At 39.5% G+C, this 16,477-nt stretch overlaps 1 protein-coding gene across 1 annotated transcript in view; it reads left to right on the top strand.

Annotated features, from left to right (window-relative positions):
* The window catches only part of kif18a (kinesin family member 18A), a 105,040-nt gene extending 101,509 nt beyond the window's left edge, over positions 1-3,531 (top strand). Inside the window, exons 17-19 of the mRNA XM_059976004.1 lie at positions 323-421; positions 565-671; positions 3,187-3,531. Of these exons, the coding sequence (XP_059831987.1) occupies positions 323-421; positions 565-671; positions 3,187-3,260 (280 nt within the window). The 3' untranslated portion in view covers positions 3,261-3,531. The remainder of the gene's footprint in view (positions 1-322; positions 422-564; positions 672-3,186) is intronic.
* Positions 3,532-16,477: the final 12,946 nt, after the last annotated feature.

Here is a 16,477-nt window from a genome sequence, read left to right as displayed (position 1 = left end):
TTAAAAAGAATATGGTTTCTGCTCAGATAAAAGGAATCCAGAGCAATTTCTGCGGTCTAGATTTTCTATGGTGAAGCACCAGTCAAGTCCTAAGAGTGCAGGACCAAACAACTTCAACCAGAAGTATGATAGTGTAGTAAAAGACTATTCTTTGTTAATATAAATTTAGGAGTTTGGTTATTTTATTTATGAACTAATTTCATAAAAGTAACTTAGATTATAATTATAATTTAAAGTAATACGTGAAAGTAAGTGCATGACTTATGTTATATGAAAACTTTTCTGTTTCTGTTAAGTACATCATGTATTATTGTTACTGCAGGTTGGGTCTACCATCATTGTTATCGGCAAATGAAACACAGAGGAAGCCTTCTTATATGTCCTTAACCACTGCTGCAAGAAGGAAAAGGAAATCTGCATGGTATGCTGAGAACTTTAGGTCAAGATTTCAATTTGCAAATTACAAATCACCTGTAGCTGTCTACTTTTTCATTTTATCAGTTTTTTTTATTTAGAAATGTATAGATGGATCATTGAACAATTTATATTATTCTCCTGATGCAGTTTCATGGGCCAAAGAAGTAGCAATGATGGGCTTCAGGCAACAAAACGCATGCGCCAAGATGCGCCTCCTGCTGTGGGTAATAAAAGCACACAGGTGGTATGGCCAGGTAAGCAATAATGCAAATTTTTTTTGTAACTCTTTATGGCTGACTTGAAATAGCATTTCAAGGTCAAGTTAGATAGATTAACCAATGTAATTTTCTCACAGAAAAATGTATACCTCTGCATTAACTTTAAGTCTTGTATATAGTTTGATCAGTGTCACTATGACTGGATTCTACGAATAATAGAAACAACATTTCTTCATTTAGATCTAATAAAAAGCCATTTGTATTTTATGTAGCAAGTGAAAACCAAGAGGCTTTGGTGTTGGATTTAAAATGAGATGTTTATTTCATGTGTCATTTTGTTTCACACTTACCAAACTGCTTCCTTGCCACTTCATTCAAGGGCTGTTGGTGGGTTTGTGGGGTCCACAGAGTAGATCGTGGGAGTTACAATCAAACAGCCAGTAATTTTTACAAGATTATCAGACCCCTCCCCTGCCCCCAACCCATTTGGTACTCAGTTTGAAACCAACAGGAATCTAGCCATTTCCTAGAACAGGTGGCCCCCGTTTTTCGAACATTTGCTTTACGACAGCTCGCTGTTACAAAAGACCTACGTTAGTACCTGTTTTCACTACCAAAGAGGATTTTCACTTTTACAAAAAAAAGATGCCCACTTTATACATGTGTTTACCCCGAGAAAGACTACTATGACCATGAAGCCTGGTGCGGGCAGTTGTGTGCACATGCGTGTACGTGCCGGTTTTTTTTCTCCACATTGATTTTGGCTCGCTGTCTTTGATAAGTGAAACTACACTGTACATACAATATTTCTGTATTATATAGGCTGTATATTTATCATATCATTCCTGCTTTTACTATATGTTCATGTTATTTTAGGTTTATGTGCTATTTGGTATGATTTGGTAGGCTATTTTTTGGGTCTGGGAACGCTCAAAAACTTTTCCCATATAAATTAATGGTAATTGCTTCTTTGCTTTACAGCATTTCGGCTTACAAACGGTTTCATAGGAACGTAATATCTTCCGGTAGCGGGGGAAACTTGTATTGTACTTCAGCACCCCAAACCATCCTTAGGACCGAGTCTATACATAGATATCAATAGGGTATTATTTATATCTATTCTGCTTTCAACAAGATTTTTTGGGTTCAGAGCATGTTTGCTTCAGAACATCACTGTAGGATGTAGAACCAACATTGTGACTCAGCCTCTCTGAAGCAGTGACTAACATCGATTCAAATGAAAGAATAGATTTAGAAGAAGAATGTTGTAACTGCTAGAAATCTCAAATAAAGTAGAAAATACAGGAATTGCTCTAAATACAGGCAGCTTATAGTTAAGAGTACAGAATTATCATTTTAAGTTGACGCCAAAAAATTTTGATGGAAAGTTACTCAGCTGTGGCAACTTTATGGTCAAGCCTACCAATATGGTGCAAACTTCAACCTACAAAAACTATCTGTTAAAAAACTTCTTTAATATTATCTGGAATTTCATTCTCGATCAGTGGCAATCAACTTGCCTTTTAATACTGAAGAGCATTGTACTCAAGCTCCAAAATTTGGTTCCATTGAAGTCAAAAGTATGAATTTCAAAGACAGATAGACCGTTCTGTTATCACTGAAAAAAAAATTAAGTACTAATGATGGGTGATAAATTTACATGCATATGTTTGTGTGCTGGCATTAAAAATAGTGTGTAACTCTAATAATACACTTACTGACTATTGAATAATCCTGATAGTTAAGCAATACCTCAGTAACTCACTAGGTACCCAGTTCCATACTCCCCTGAAATTCATTAGGGTGCCAGTTTCATTGCTCCCTTGAAGCCTTTAAACTTACTGGATTCACTGGAAAACTACTTACAATATTGCTTGGGAGCTAAATAGTTTAATGTGTATAGAGATATTAATAGGGAAGAATATTCACTCGACTGGGATATCTGCCAGTCCCATACTACAAAAGCACTGAGATTGCTGTATTATTGAAGTTTTATTATAGGTGTATGTATTTACGAGAGCTGATTGATAAGTTTGTGGCCTAAGGTAGGAGTCAATTTAGAAAACCTAGTGCATTTATTTTTCAACGTAGTCCCCTCCTACATTTACGCACTTAGTCCAGTGGTCATAGAGCATATAGATCTTGGACCTCCAGAAAGTGTCCACAGCATGTGTGATTGATAAGTTTGTGGCCTAAGATAGAATGAGATGAGTTATACAGCTCTTGTTACATACACATGCAGTTCAACTCTGACTGATTATGCAGAAAGTTTGAAGTTAATAACTCATCTCCTTCTACCTTAGGCCACAAACTTATCAATCACCCCGATGAGTTAGTATGCTATGAAATCAAATGAAAACCAGAAATTGCTGAAAATAGCAAATCGGGCAGTAAAATTGGTGGAAAGAGGAGCATAAATACTTCACATCATTAACCTTTGATCAGAGTTCAATTATGCATTTTTAAATTTTGGGATTAAATGCTTCCAGGTTTGAAAAAAAGTGCAGTGTTTATTTGTCTCAGCATTAATTTTGCAATCTTATGTTTGCAGGACCATCTCAAAATTCCAGAGTGGAGTACTTGATCAAAAGGAAACATATTTATCAACAAAGGTGTAACAAATAATGTAGCCAAAAGAAGACATTTAAAATCTAGGCAGTACAATTGAACTGACGTGGATTACATAGTTTAGTCTTTCTGACCTGTAATTTTTGACCAAACATAGCCACTATCTTGTCAGGTTTAATGATTTAGACTGAACTGTGTTCTTATTCTACAGAAAATGTAGAATAGAAATGTATTTATTTTAAAATGTTCTTTGATTGACTTCAAAACCTGTGAGAAATTCACTTCCTTTTTTAATGTAAAATAGTGCTTCATTTCTAATGAATAAAATAATTGTAATATGACTTTAAAATGAATTGAGTACTTTCTCAGTTAATCTACATGAACTTCAGTTGAATTGTAGGGTGAAGGCCTAGGCCTCTGAGCTTCTTGTCAATCCTGGAGGGAATTATGGTGTTGAGTACTGAACTGTAGTCCAAGGACTGCATTCCTCTTCTTCAGATGTTACATCGTCTGTCGATCAGTTGTGTCGGGAGGCAAATTGTAGGGGGTCCAGTGTGGGTGGTAGCATGCTGTAGATGTAGTCCTTGACCAGCCTCTCAAAGTATTTGCTTAATATTGAGGTGAGTACAACAGGACGCCAGTTATTCAGACATGTTACCTTGGTGTTCATTAGATATAGAATAAATGTAACTATCCATAATATATTAAATGGTTTTCACCTAGTGGGCCATTGGTGTTTGCCACTCTTGCATTCACGTGTCAGTTTCATTGCCCCGTGTCAAGATTTTGCTATTTCCGAATAAAATCAAGAATTTTCCTACACAAAGAAATAACTAAATTGAGAATATTTTTGTCGTAGTTATTGTCCATATTTCCCAATTTTAGTACATTATTTTGTCTGCATTTCATCTCATTTCCATATTATGCTATTTATTTATTTATACATTTGATCCTTTTTTTCCCTGTTTTTCATTTTATTCAACAGATGCTATACTATATGACTGTAGTCCAATATTCTTATTGCTTGCACAGATCAGGACTGTTTGCAACTTTCCCTTGAGTCTCTGCACCACTAGCATTACTGTTTGGGATCATTTTTCACATTTACTTTAGGTGCCTCTTCCTGTGCTCCCTTATACCTCCTTTTTATTTCATTCATAGGATGTGGATACTGCTTATGTCACCAGAGTTTAATGCCTGTTGGTAATTGCCCTTCAGATGATAGAGATGAACTGCTGTAGTTTTCCTGTTGTGCTTTTCAGTAAGCAGTTTGTGCATTTTTGGACCAGTGATAATGAGGCAATGGTGATGTTTTTTTCCCAAATGAGAATGATGTGCAACCTGAGGAATTTGCAGTTTCAAACACTTGCTACGTTTCTTCCTCTTAGTGATAAGAAGTCCTGGCTTTAGATGTTTTTAGCACAAACATACTGAATTGCTGTTTAGATGTCCCCTCTATATGTTCTCCTATAGATGCCTAGGGGCGACTCGAGTAGCAGTAGTACAATTAAGTATTCTCGTTTCAGCCTGATAAAGCTAAAAAGCACAAATTTTGCCAGGTCAGTACAGTCAACAAAGATGTCTTAATGCGTTTAGATGAACTATCACTGCTTAAAACTGACGGAAACAACACTGATTGTGAACTGAAGCGTCCACCTAGGATTCCACGGAGGAAGCGAGGCTGTAGATCGGAGATACAAGTGCATTTAAAGAAATAGGCTTTTTAATTCCCAATACCAGCTATCTTGCTGGCAAACATGCAGTCCAGTGAATAAAATTGATGATTTCAGAGCAAGGGTGCTGAATCAGACAGACATTAGGACCACGTGTGTCCTCTGGTCAACCTTCCGTACTGGATGCAGTGGGTTTACTATACACCGTCAGGATAGATCTATAGAGTCTCTCAAAAGCAGAGGTAGAGGAGTTTGCCTCATGATCAACTCTTCTTGGTGCACAAATATATCAGTGCTGTCCCAATTCTGCTCACCAGACCTGGAATATCTAGCAGTTAAGTGCTGTCCGTTTTGACCATGGGAGTTCTCTGGGGTTGCTTTGGTAGCAGTTTTCATTCCACCTCGGGAAAAACAGGCCTTAGATGATCTGAGCAATGGGATCAACATGCACAAAACAGCACATCCTAACACCTTTGTCCACTATCAACTCTGCCCTCCAACCCATCTCCCGTATTTCATGCACCTCTGCCCTCACGCCAGCCCACTAGGGATAGAGACCCCTGGTCCTCACCTATCACCCTTCCAGCCTGTTACTCTAATTTTCCATCCTGCTGTCTATCATTAGCCTCATAAGCTGCTCCAGTGATGCCCAACTTGGGGGAAAGTAACATTCTCTGTCTGGTATGTTGCGGTGGATGGGGCTTAATATCAGGTCACCTTCAGTTTTATTCTGCTCAGTACTGTAGTAATTTTGTGAATTGCACTCTACTGCTGCCATAAAAAATTACAAATTTCATGATATGTAAGTGATGATGAACCTGATTCTGATATGAGTCTCGGTTGTGGGCTGAGAGTAGGAAGGGGACAGGAAGAGGGGAGTCATAGTTGGGAAAAGGGCAAGGGAGGGGGGAGGAAGCAGGAAGCTTCAGAGAGACATTCGGTAACGATCAATAAACCAATTGTTTGGAATCAAATGACCTTGCCTGGTATCTCAGGGGTGGGTATATCTGCATCCATGCTACCCCCTGGCACTGCTTCTCTGCCACCTGTCCGACACCTCTCCCACAGTGTTCCACCCTCGCTATTCCCAATATCTTTTCCTCCCAGCAGATTTACAGACTCCCTCTCTGCTCCACGATGACAAATACAGTACTGTGCAAGTCGTAGGCACCCTAGCTATATACAGTATATGTGGCTAAGACTTTTGCACAATATTTATTACCTCGATAACTTTGATTTGCACTCCAGCACTGACATTTCCATGCTCCACCATTCCGCTCACCCTACTATTTGAAACAGAAGTGTTTTCTCCATTTTTCAGTTTTATTTACAGGATGTGGAGACACGGGTCACAGTCCCAAGATAAAAGGGTCTACCATTCAGAGCTTAGCTAATGAGACACTTCTTTACCCAGGTATTCTGTTCCCAAGAAGACTGAAATTTCAAACACTGTATATTCAAAATAGAAATTGATAAATTGTTCTTAAGGTACTCAAAGGAAATGGAGTAAGGAAATTGATGCTAAAGTGAAAGGTCACCCACGATCTTGAATGACAGTTGTAGGGAACCAATGACCTACTCTTTTTGTGACTGTTTTTTAATTTTCTCATTCTGAATGTTGTTGACCGATCTTCCGTGGGTTTCCTACGGGTGCCTTATTTTTATTCCACGTTCCAGAGGCATACTGGTTATGATTTGTAATTTGTAGGCCCACTATGTTGGCACAGAAAACATGGCAACACTTCTAGACGGCCTCCAGCACATCCTTGGACTGTCTTGGTCATTGATACAAATGATGGATTACACTGTATCCTTCCATGTTTCAATATATGTGACAAAGTTAATTTTTTAAATCTGATTAGGCTGTTTTGTAGTCCATGAAAATTTATTTCTGTATTCTCTTAGTGACTAGGTTACATTTAACTGAAGTAGACTTGAACACATTAAAAATACAAGGTTTGTATTTGCTGTTGAGTGTATTGAAGTTCAGGCTTATTGCCATTCAACCAACACATATATACAACTAAACGAAACATCATTCCTCTGGAGCAAAGGTCATAGACAGCACATATAGTTACAATAAAGCACAATACAAAGTCACCATATAATATTAGCATAAGTCTGTGAATGCCATGGCCTGAAGATTGATGATCAATCAGATGTTGTCCTGACACCACTTTTCTGAAAGAATAGCAGCTCCAAACATTTACAAACAAAGTTAATCCAGTTTGTTTTCCAGGGGAGCAGACTTGAAGAACAATATTGTCAGGAGAACTGGCCTGCAGGGGTTAGCCCTTTAACCTAACACTTACTCCAGCACACTCTTTTTACACCACTTCAGGCACCTCCTCCCCGAGTGGCTGTAACAGGCGACACGCTGCTATATGAACACCTGGAGGACCTGGTCCATACAATACCCAAATGCTACACAGCATGTGAGAGGGGAAGGGGGGGAGTAAGAGAAAGAGGTGAGTTCACAGATATGACAACATAGAATTTTTGGTTTCATGAACTAGAAAACTGCTGAACGTAGCAGCAGAATGTTTGGACTCAGTCTGACAATGAAGTGTTCCCTGGATTATTGGAAATGAGCATTAAAAGGGCAGGGGCTATAGTTTAATATGGTTTGTTACAAAGGTTAAGAACAATCCTGCAATGCTGAGATGTTTGGGTAGGAGAGACTTAGTGTTTTATGGGTCTATCCTTATCTGGAAATGAATAGACTGTATCATTGGTTAGAAAGCCACCACTTAGTGAGAACACACAAAAAAAAGCATAGCTGCAAGTGATTCCTCTTGCAATAAATGGTCAGCCTTCTCACTGCATGATTACCTGTGCACTTCCTTTCTTCACCACAAAGTTTTTTTTAAACAAAGTAAACTTCAAATTAAGAAAATACATTTACAAGAATAAAGCAACCAGTCGACGCTTTCAGTATTGTTCTATTACACCCATACATATCAATCAGTAGCATTGCTGCCACCTGTGTCTCCTCTCCTTCCCATCCTATTACAATAAATGAGGTGCTTCCTACCCCAATCAGCCCCTCCTTTTCCAGTTACAGAACCACCCAACACTGAGGTCCTTACCCACTGAGCCCTAGCTGTGGCTGCACCAGGCTCAGCATGTACTTCTACGGCCTGGAATGTGCCACTTGGCAGCATTACAAGGTGCTGGCAGCCCAAAGGGCATCTTTCACCGAGCTGATGATCTACCAGCAGTACTTGATGTTTATCTCCGTGTGTGTCCTTGAGAACAGCCTGTCAACCAAAGAGTGTTCTATCACGTAGTCGCTTGGGATGAACTATGACATAGGCCCTTGCGCCTTCCTCCACAATGTCCTTGCAAACACACAGTCTGCCAAGAGGTGAGCTACTGTCTCATCCCCACTACAGTCATCCTGAGGAAGTGATACTTCTGGGATAGCAGAGGGATCTGACCTGGGGGGGGGGGGCCTCCCACCACCAGCCAGGTAGTGTCTTGATGCCTGCTGGTAAGGTCTGGCGATGAGGCATCCTGCCAGATTGTCTTGATGGTCAGCTCCGGGAACCACCACTCTGCGTCCATCCCTGTTGGGCTGGTGGTCAAAGGTTTTGGTCTGGATGAATTTTTCCACAAAGTGCAAGTAGTGCGGCAAATATCCAACTGACTTGGGACATTGCACAGCAAGGGAGTCTATCCCATCCCTCGCAACACTGAGGACATATGGAAGCTCAGCACTTAGTGGTCCACTGCACTCAGCACCTGTTGCCTACGTATTTAGGTTTCACCATAAATTTGCTTCAATCTGCAGGCAAACTTATGCATTCTTGATTTATTTCACTCCCACTGATACAGCCAGAACAATATTTGCCTGCATGTCTAACTTAGTGTAGCTGTAATTTTATTTGTGCATATGTGTCATGATTGTAATTGCAAAAGCATGATATTTCACACTCAAGCTGATCCTAGTTGCTATCTGAGACACTGGAATGCAACACTCTAGAGCTGGGGTATTCCCGTGGCAGCTAATTTGCAAGATGGACTCAAACCAATGCTATTCTAAAAACGTGTTAACTTCTTTCTGCTGTATATGCAAATGCATAATGGATATTAAGAGAGAAGAAAGTATTCTGTTAGTGAAACAATTAATATAGCAGCATAGAAATTGACAAATCAATAAATGAATGATATAACATCCTTCGTATACTTGGAATCCCTGTTTCCCGTCGATATAATAGTTAATGGCATTTTGCTGAAAGTGTCCCTGCCTTGCCTCTGATCCTGAAGAATGCACTTCAAAGGTACAAATTCTCAAAAAAATAGCTCCGTACAGTTAAGTAAATATTGGGCACCGGGCATTCCTCTCTTTGGTAATCAAGATCCCTATAATAGCATCTTGTGCTTTCCAGAAAATGAGCCTGATTGAAATAATCACAGCTCACACGACATGGTCACTGCCCACCCTAACACCAAAGTTACACTCAGTTATTATAATAGTGCATGGTGTGGTCCATTTACAAAATACAATTAACAGTGAGGAGTGATTGGGATAAAGGTGGCAAAGAACTAAGGCTCTGCCCCTGTATCATCCCCTCATGATTAGAAATATTTAAAATCCTTGTACCTGTTGTTAATTAATTAAAGCCATAAATAATTCTGAAATAAATAACAGTATCAAAGATCTGAACCCAAACTTTTAAGCAAAGGTTGATGACCCCATTCAAGCAATTTGAGTTGTGCATTAACAATGGGTGACAAAGCCATGAGGTCAGATAAAAGTGCATCCAGCCCCTTAGATCAGCATCTAACAGAATGCCACAATGCAGCGAAAGCAAAATGGTTAAAAGTGGCAGATTTGCTGCATGGAGAGCATTAGTAGAAATACAGGCTTTCTCCTTTACCCTGTCTAATTGTAGCTCTCACATCACAGTTAATGGTGTGGGAACAGATTGCTTTGATGTTTAACTCATGCAGCAACACGTTTCTTAGCATTTGCAAAAAGGAAAGCTCCCAATCAGAGCTACAAACAAAACTGGGATCATACATCCTTCAATTGGATCAGAGAAGAATTTACTTTGAAATATCTATGACGGCATTTAAACCTACATTAATAAGTTGATTCTGCCAGTGTTCACTGTACATCATCTAAATTCTGGATATATATGGGAATAGCCTGGTTTAAGTGTTAATTTTGTCTGGTCACTCAGGCAATCCTTATTTGAGGGTGGACTATTTGGGCAATTTAGACCATAAGACATAGAAGCAGAATTAGGCCATTTGGCTCATTGAATCTGTTCCGCCATTCAATTTTTTTCCCTCAACCCCAATTCCCAGTCTTCTCCACATAACCTTTGATGCTGTGTCCAATCAAGGACCTATCAATCTCTGCCTTAAATACACCCAACGACCTGGCCTCCACAGCTGCATGTGGCAATAAATTCCACAAATTCCCCACCCTGAATATAATTTCATATTGACTGCTGCACTAGTTCAAAGATATTCTTGTGTATTTTTTACCTCCTGGAGCACACTTATGTTGGTGCCTTCGGTAATTTGTAACCGTATGTGAACACAGCATGGTCTGTATAGGAATCCAAGAAGGCAAATTAGCAGTTTTGCATCCAGGGAAATTCTGTTGTCACGTGTGGAAAAATTGTAACGATAAAGCAGCATTTTCAAATATCCAAACCTAAGTCATAAAACACTTGCTAACAGGAGAGCATTCAGACTGTTGTGTGTAGGCTTTTGTCTTGATATGTTTTCAATTAAAAAAGGGTATTCATAAGTATTGTGCTAAGACTTATGGTAAGCAAACTGCTGGTTATACAATACTTGCCAAAAATATTTAAACGTATGCAGAGTTTTACAACGCAGTTGCCAAACATCTTGAATCTTTGATCATTTCTAATTCTGGTGTGTGGAATGGAATTCTGTTGAAGAAAGATTATTGGACTTTAAAGCTTTTTTTAAACATAGATTTAAAATATATTTGCTTCAGCTGTAACAATCAATCATAGTACAAATAATGTCTCAGTGATTCACCTTCCACTTCTAGGTGCACTCTCATCTTTCTTAAAGGGCTATTAGTGCTGGAAATTCTCATTGGCTGAATTCTTGAAAGCCATGAATTCCAAATGACAATGCACCTTGAACCAGGGAGAAATCATTTATTTATTCTCCTAATAAAGTTTTGCTTATATTCTTCACTACTTTTAGAATGCATGCTTGAATCTTTGTTGTATATTTTTTTTTTGATTGCTTCATTTGTTGATGCACCAGCTTTATAACTAGGCTGTTGGGCTATATCCAAAATACACAAATACACAAAAGGTCCCGAGAGCATGTTCTCAAGTTTTACATTTGGGAACTACAAAGAGATTTTAGCTGTTTGCTTTGGCTTCACAGGCATGATATATAATGCACACCATCTATTTTTTGCATCAAGGTCCAGATTTAAACACCTTTTTATCAATTCAGTTTTTGTGATCAAAGCCAGCATTTATTGCTCATCCCTTTAGAAAGTGATGGTGTGCTGCCTCCTTGAACAATTACAGTCATTCCAACTGAGGGCACATCCTCTTTGCCTTTTGGTAGGGAGTCCCAGATTTTAGACCTAAGTACAATGAAGGATGAGTGTTTCTACTGGAAGCATGAGTTTCCCATCTGGGTTCTCTGGAGAGCACTGGTATTGGGAAGGAATCTGGTAAGTTAGACAAGTTAGTTTGAGGCCTCTGGATTGCTCTTTCTCTAAGTAGATGGTTTTGAAAGACAGTTGCCCAGTGTATTATGCAGGGAAGGGAGGTAAAGATGTAGTGTGCAGTTTTTCATGGATTCTGTTGTGTTCCTTTGTAGTTACTGTGAATGCCCACTAGAAAATGAATCTCAGGGTAGTATGTGGTAACATATGTGTACTTTAATAATAAATTTACTTTGAACTTTGAACTAGCCATTTCCATGGCAATGTGTCACTTGACACAGTTAGTAGTAAAAATGTTTTGGCACCAGGTATCAACTTTCTTTAAAGGGAAAAAAAGTTTAGTTAAACTTGGGTTCTGTCCTTTGGATAAGACTGCATTTCTGTTTTCCCAAAAGTGCCCATAATTCACTTAACATTCTAAAACTGCAATATGCATCATTTGGCTAGAAGACCAGCAATACTTAAAAGTGAACAAATAATACTGAGAGTTTACTTGTTGTTTGCTCAGCGTCGGTTACGTATATTATAGGGCTTTGGTGTGGTTTACATGTAGTAAGGTCTAATCGTAATTTCTCCTACAAGCTAGCAATTTGCATTGGTATTTACTTAGGTGGTTGCCTGATGCTCAGCAGATTGAAGTTAGGTGAGGTTAGAAAAGAAAGAACATCTAACAATTGTATGCATAAGAAATTAGAAATGTGATTGTAACTGTGCTTAGTTACAGCATTTGTCTCTAAAACTGGAAAATTCTGATGCATAGCTTTACTACAAATGACATTAAAGAGTAAAATAAATCAGTGTTGTAGACCTCCTTCATATAGCTTAATGAGAAACCTACTGGTCCCTAAGAAACCCAATGACAAAATGTTTCAGGAAATAAGAGATTGTTGTATAAGCACTTCTACCCAAAGCAAAGTAAGATCATGCAAAGGTTTATGTTTATTCACAGTCAATGAAACCCACTGAGACAATATCTGAGAATGTATCCAAATTCAAGAAGTTATAAAGACTGTAATTATAGCAAGACACTCTTATAGAGAGGAAGGGACAGGTTGGTGTGCAGTATGGCCAAAACACAAAGTGGAGCAGTGTTGCCAGCAACACCAATACCCATCCATGCTACAGCTCACTAAAACAACCCTGTCAACTCATTAGAGATTGTTTTGCTGAAGGGTTTCAGCTGCATGGTTGGACAGAGAAGCTGGAGTCATAGTTATAAAAAGAACTGCAGATGCTGAATACCTAAAATAACACTCAAAATTCTCAGCAGGCTAGGCCACATCTGTGGGAAGAGAAACAGAACTAATAAAGAGTCAAAGAGAGTTAAGTGAAGAGTTAGCAAAGAGTTAAAAAGAAACTGAAGTTGTTCTCCTTTGTGGAAAGGAGTTTGAGAAGAGATTTTGCAGTGTGCAGAATCTTAAAAGGTTTTTGTTTCCCACTGGCAGCAAAACTTGAGAAATTTCAAAGTATCAGCCACTGCTGTTGGAATGATTGGGGGGCAAGGCCATTCAGAGCGACAATAACCTTGATCTGCATAGATATATGACTGAAGCTTAGCTCACAAAAAGGTCACAGTTGTCTGGTATTATGAACTTTTAATATCTTAGTTCCAGAGACATTTCTATTCTGAGAGGGTGAGATAGGAAAATGTCTTATGTACATGCTATGGGCTGGAGACATAAAATCTTCTCACCTCCTTGCTCAAGATCCCCAGCCATGATTGCACCACTTGCAAAGCCAGGAATACAACTCCAGCTTATACAGCGCACCCAGCCAAAGCACCACAGATGCTAAAAACAAACACTTTGAGAATGTTATTGTAACCCATTGGGTCTATTTCCAGGGCAGAGCCACTTTGACATTTAAAATGCGACTGTGTTTATGCTTTAAGTCCAATCGTTATCAGTGCATTTTTCAATGCATGAGTGTTTAAGTTGCATGGTACCAGTGGTCTGGAGCTGCAAGAATCTACAGACCTGGGTACAGGTCCATATCTCCAATATTTGATGGCTTCATCAGAGTTGATTGGAGTTTAACAGTTACATCACAAGCAAGAAAGAAGACAGGTTCATAAATTTGGGACATAAACAATTTTTGAGATGCTCATGTACAGAACACCCACCATATATTTGCAGAGGGTGGGTGAGCAATCAGATGTCTTGGTACGTATTTGTACTAATGATATCGGAAAGAAAAGAGAGGAGGTCTTAAAGAGAGAATTTAGAGAACTAGGCAGAAAGCTGAAAAGCAGGATTTTTATTTTGCTGCTGTGCCATGCTCCAACGATGGCAAGAATAGGATGATTTGGCCGATGGATGCATGTCTGAGGCCCTAATGCAGGGGGCATGGTTTCAGATTGATGGATCATTGGGATCTCTTGTGGGGAAGGAATGAACTGTACCAAAGGGACAGGCTACAACTGAACTCAAGGAGGACCAGTATCCTTGCCAGCAGGATTGCTGGAGCTGTTGGAGAAGGTTTAAATTAATTTGGCAGGGAGGTGGGAACAGGAGTGTTAGGGCTGATCATGGGTGTTGCGGTTTACAAGCAGAGGCAGTGCATCGTGAGACTGCCTGGAAGGACACACAATATTGCAGTCAATGGGATGGGTTGCAGTGTAACAGAGGGCATGAATTGAAAAGGGTGACAAATACAGGATTGAAGGTGTTATGCTTGAATGCACAGTATATGAAATAAGGTGCATGATCTTGTAGCGCAGCTAGAGATTGGCAGGTATGACATTGTGGGCATCACAGAGTCATGGCTGAAAGATTGTAGTTGTGAGCTTAATATCCAAGGATACACAATCTATCAAAAGGACAGGTAATAGACAGAGGAGGAGGAGTGGCGCTGTTGTAAAAAATAAAATAAAATCTTTAGAAAGAGGTGGCATAAGATCAGAACATATAGAGTCCTGGTGGGTAGAGTAAAGAAACCGCAAGGGTAAGAAGACTCTGATGGGAATTATTTACAGGCCTCTGAAAAGTAGCCAGACTGTGGTCTACAAATTTCAGCGGGAGAAAGAAAGAGCATTCAAAGAAGCAATGTTATGTTAGTCATGCTGAATTTCAATATGCCGATAACTGGGAAAATCAAATTGATGCCTGATCCCATGAAAGAGAATTTGTGGAATGCTTCTGAGATGGCTTTTTTGGAGCAGCTTGTGGCTGAGCCCACTAGGGAAGTGGAACAGCCTAATTCTGGACTGAGTGTTGTGTAATGATACAAATATGATTAAGGAGCTTAGGGTAATGGAACCCTTAGGTATCAATGATCATAAAATGATAGAATTTACCCTACAATTTGAGAGGGACAAGCTAAAGTCAGATGTATCAGTATTACAGTGGAGTAAAGGGAATTACAGAGGCGAGAGAGAAGAGCTGGACAAAGTTGATTGGAAGGAGACACCAGCAGGGATGATGGCAGAGTAGTAACAGCTGGTGTTTCCGGACGCAATTTGGATGGTGTAGGGTAGATACATCCCAAAGAAAAGGAAGTATTCTAAAGATTTATGCAACCGTAGCTGACAAGGGAAGTCAAAGCCAACATAAAAGCAAAAGAGTGGGCATATATTGAATAGAGCAAAGATAGTGGGTACTTAGAGGATTTGGATTTTTTTAAACCAACAGAAAGCAATTAAAAAGCATAAAGGGGGTAGCTGAAACATGAAAGAAATTTAGTTAATAATATCAAAAGTGATACCATAAGTTTTTTTTTCAGATATATAAAGAATAAAAGAGAGGTGAGAGTGGATATTTTACCACTGGAAAATGATGCCAGAGAGATGGTAATGAAAGGCAAGAAACTGGTGGACATTCTTCACTCTGGAAGACATTACTAGTATGCTGGAAGTTCAAGGGTGTCAAGGACTAGAAGTGAGCATAGTTGCTATTACTAGGGAGATGGTGCTTGGGAGTATGAGAAGTCTGAAGATAAATATGTCACCTGGATCACCTGGACCAGATTTACTACATCCCAGGGTTCTAAAAGAGGTTGCTTAAGGATTGTGGGGACATTTGTAATGATCTTTCAAGAACCAATAACATCTGGCATGGTTCCAGAGTACTGTAAAATTGCAAATGTCATTCCACTCTTCAAGAGAGGAAGGAAGAAGAAAGGAAGTTAAAAGCCAAGTTTGCCTGACCTCGGTGGTTGGGAAGACCTTGGAGTTGATTGGTATCGATGTGGTTTCGGGATGCTTGGAGGCACATGACAAAAGGTGAAGTCAGTGTGGTTTCTTTCGGAGAGAATTTTATCTGACAAATCTGTTGGAATTCTTAGAAGAAAGAACTAGCAGGATGGAGAAAGGTGAATCGGTGGATGTCATGTACTTGGATTTTCAGAAGGTCTTTGACAAGGTACTGCACATGAGGCTGCTAAACAAGATCAGAGCCCAGGGTATTACAGGAAAGATACTAACATGAATAGAACATTGGCTGATTAGCAGTGGGCAAAGAGTGAGAATAAACCGAGGGAAGAGATTGCTGAGCCTCTGACAATGATCTTTGCATCTTCAACAGGGACGGGTAAAATGCCGGAGGATTGGAGGGTTGCAAATGCTGTTCCCTTGTTCAAGAAAGGGAGTAGAGATAACCCAGGAAATTATAGACCAGTGAGCCTTCCTTCAGTGGCAGGCAAGTTGTTAGAGAACATCCTGACAGGCAGAATTTACGAGCATTTGGAGAGACATAATCTGATTAGGGATAGTCAGCTTGGCTTTGTCAAGGGCAGGGCATACCTGATGAGTCTGATTGAACTCTTTAAGGATGTAATTAAAGACACTGATGAAGGAATGACAGTGGATGTAGTGCATATGGATTTCAGCAAGGCATTTGATAAGGTTCTCCATGCAAGGCTCATTCAGAAAGTAAGGAGGCATGGGATCCAGAATTGGATTGTCCACAGAAGGCAAAGGGTGGTTG

The sequence above is a fragment of the Hypanus sabinus genome, chromosome 7 (assembly GCF_030144855.1).
Source record: "Hypanus sabinus isolate sHypSab1 chromosome 7, sHypSab1.hap1, whole genome shotgun sequence".
Classification (NCBI taxonomy): Eukaryota; Metazoa; Chordata; class Chondrichthyes; order Myliobatiformes; family Dasyatidae; genus Hypanus; species Hypanus sabinus.
Note: the sequence above shows the minus strand (reverse complement) of the source record. Positions and strands in the feature narration are given on the sequence as shown.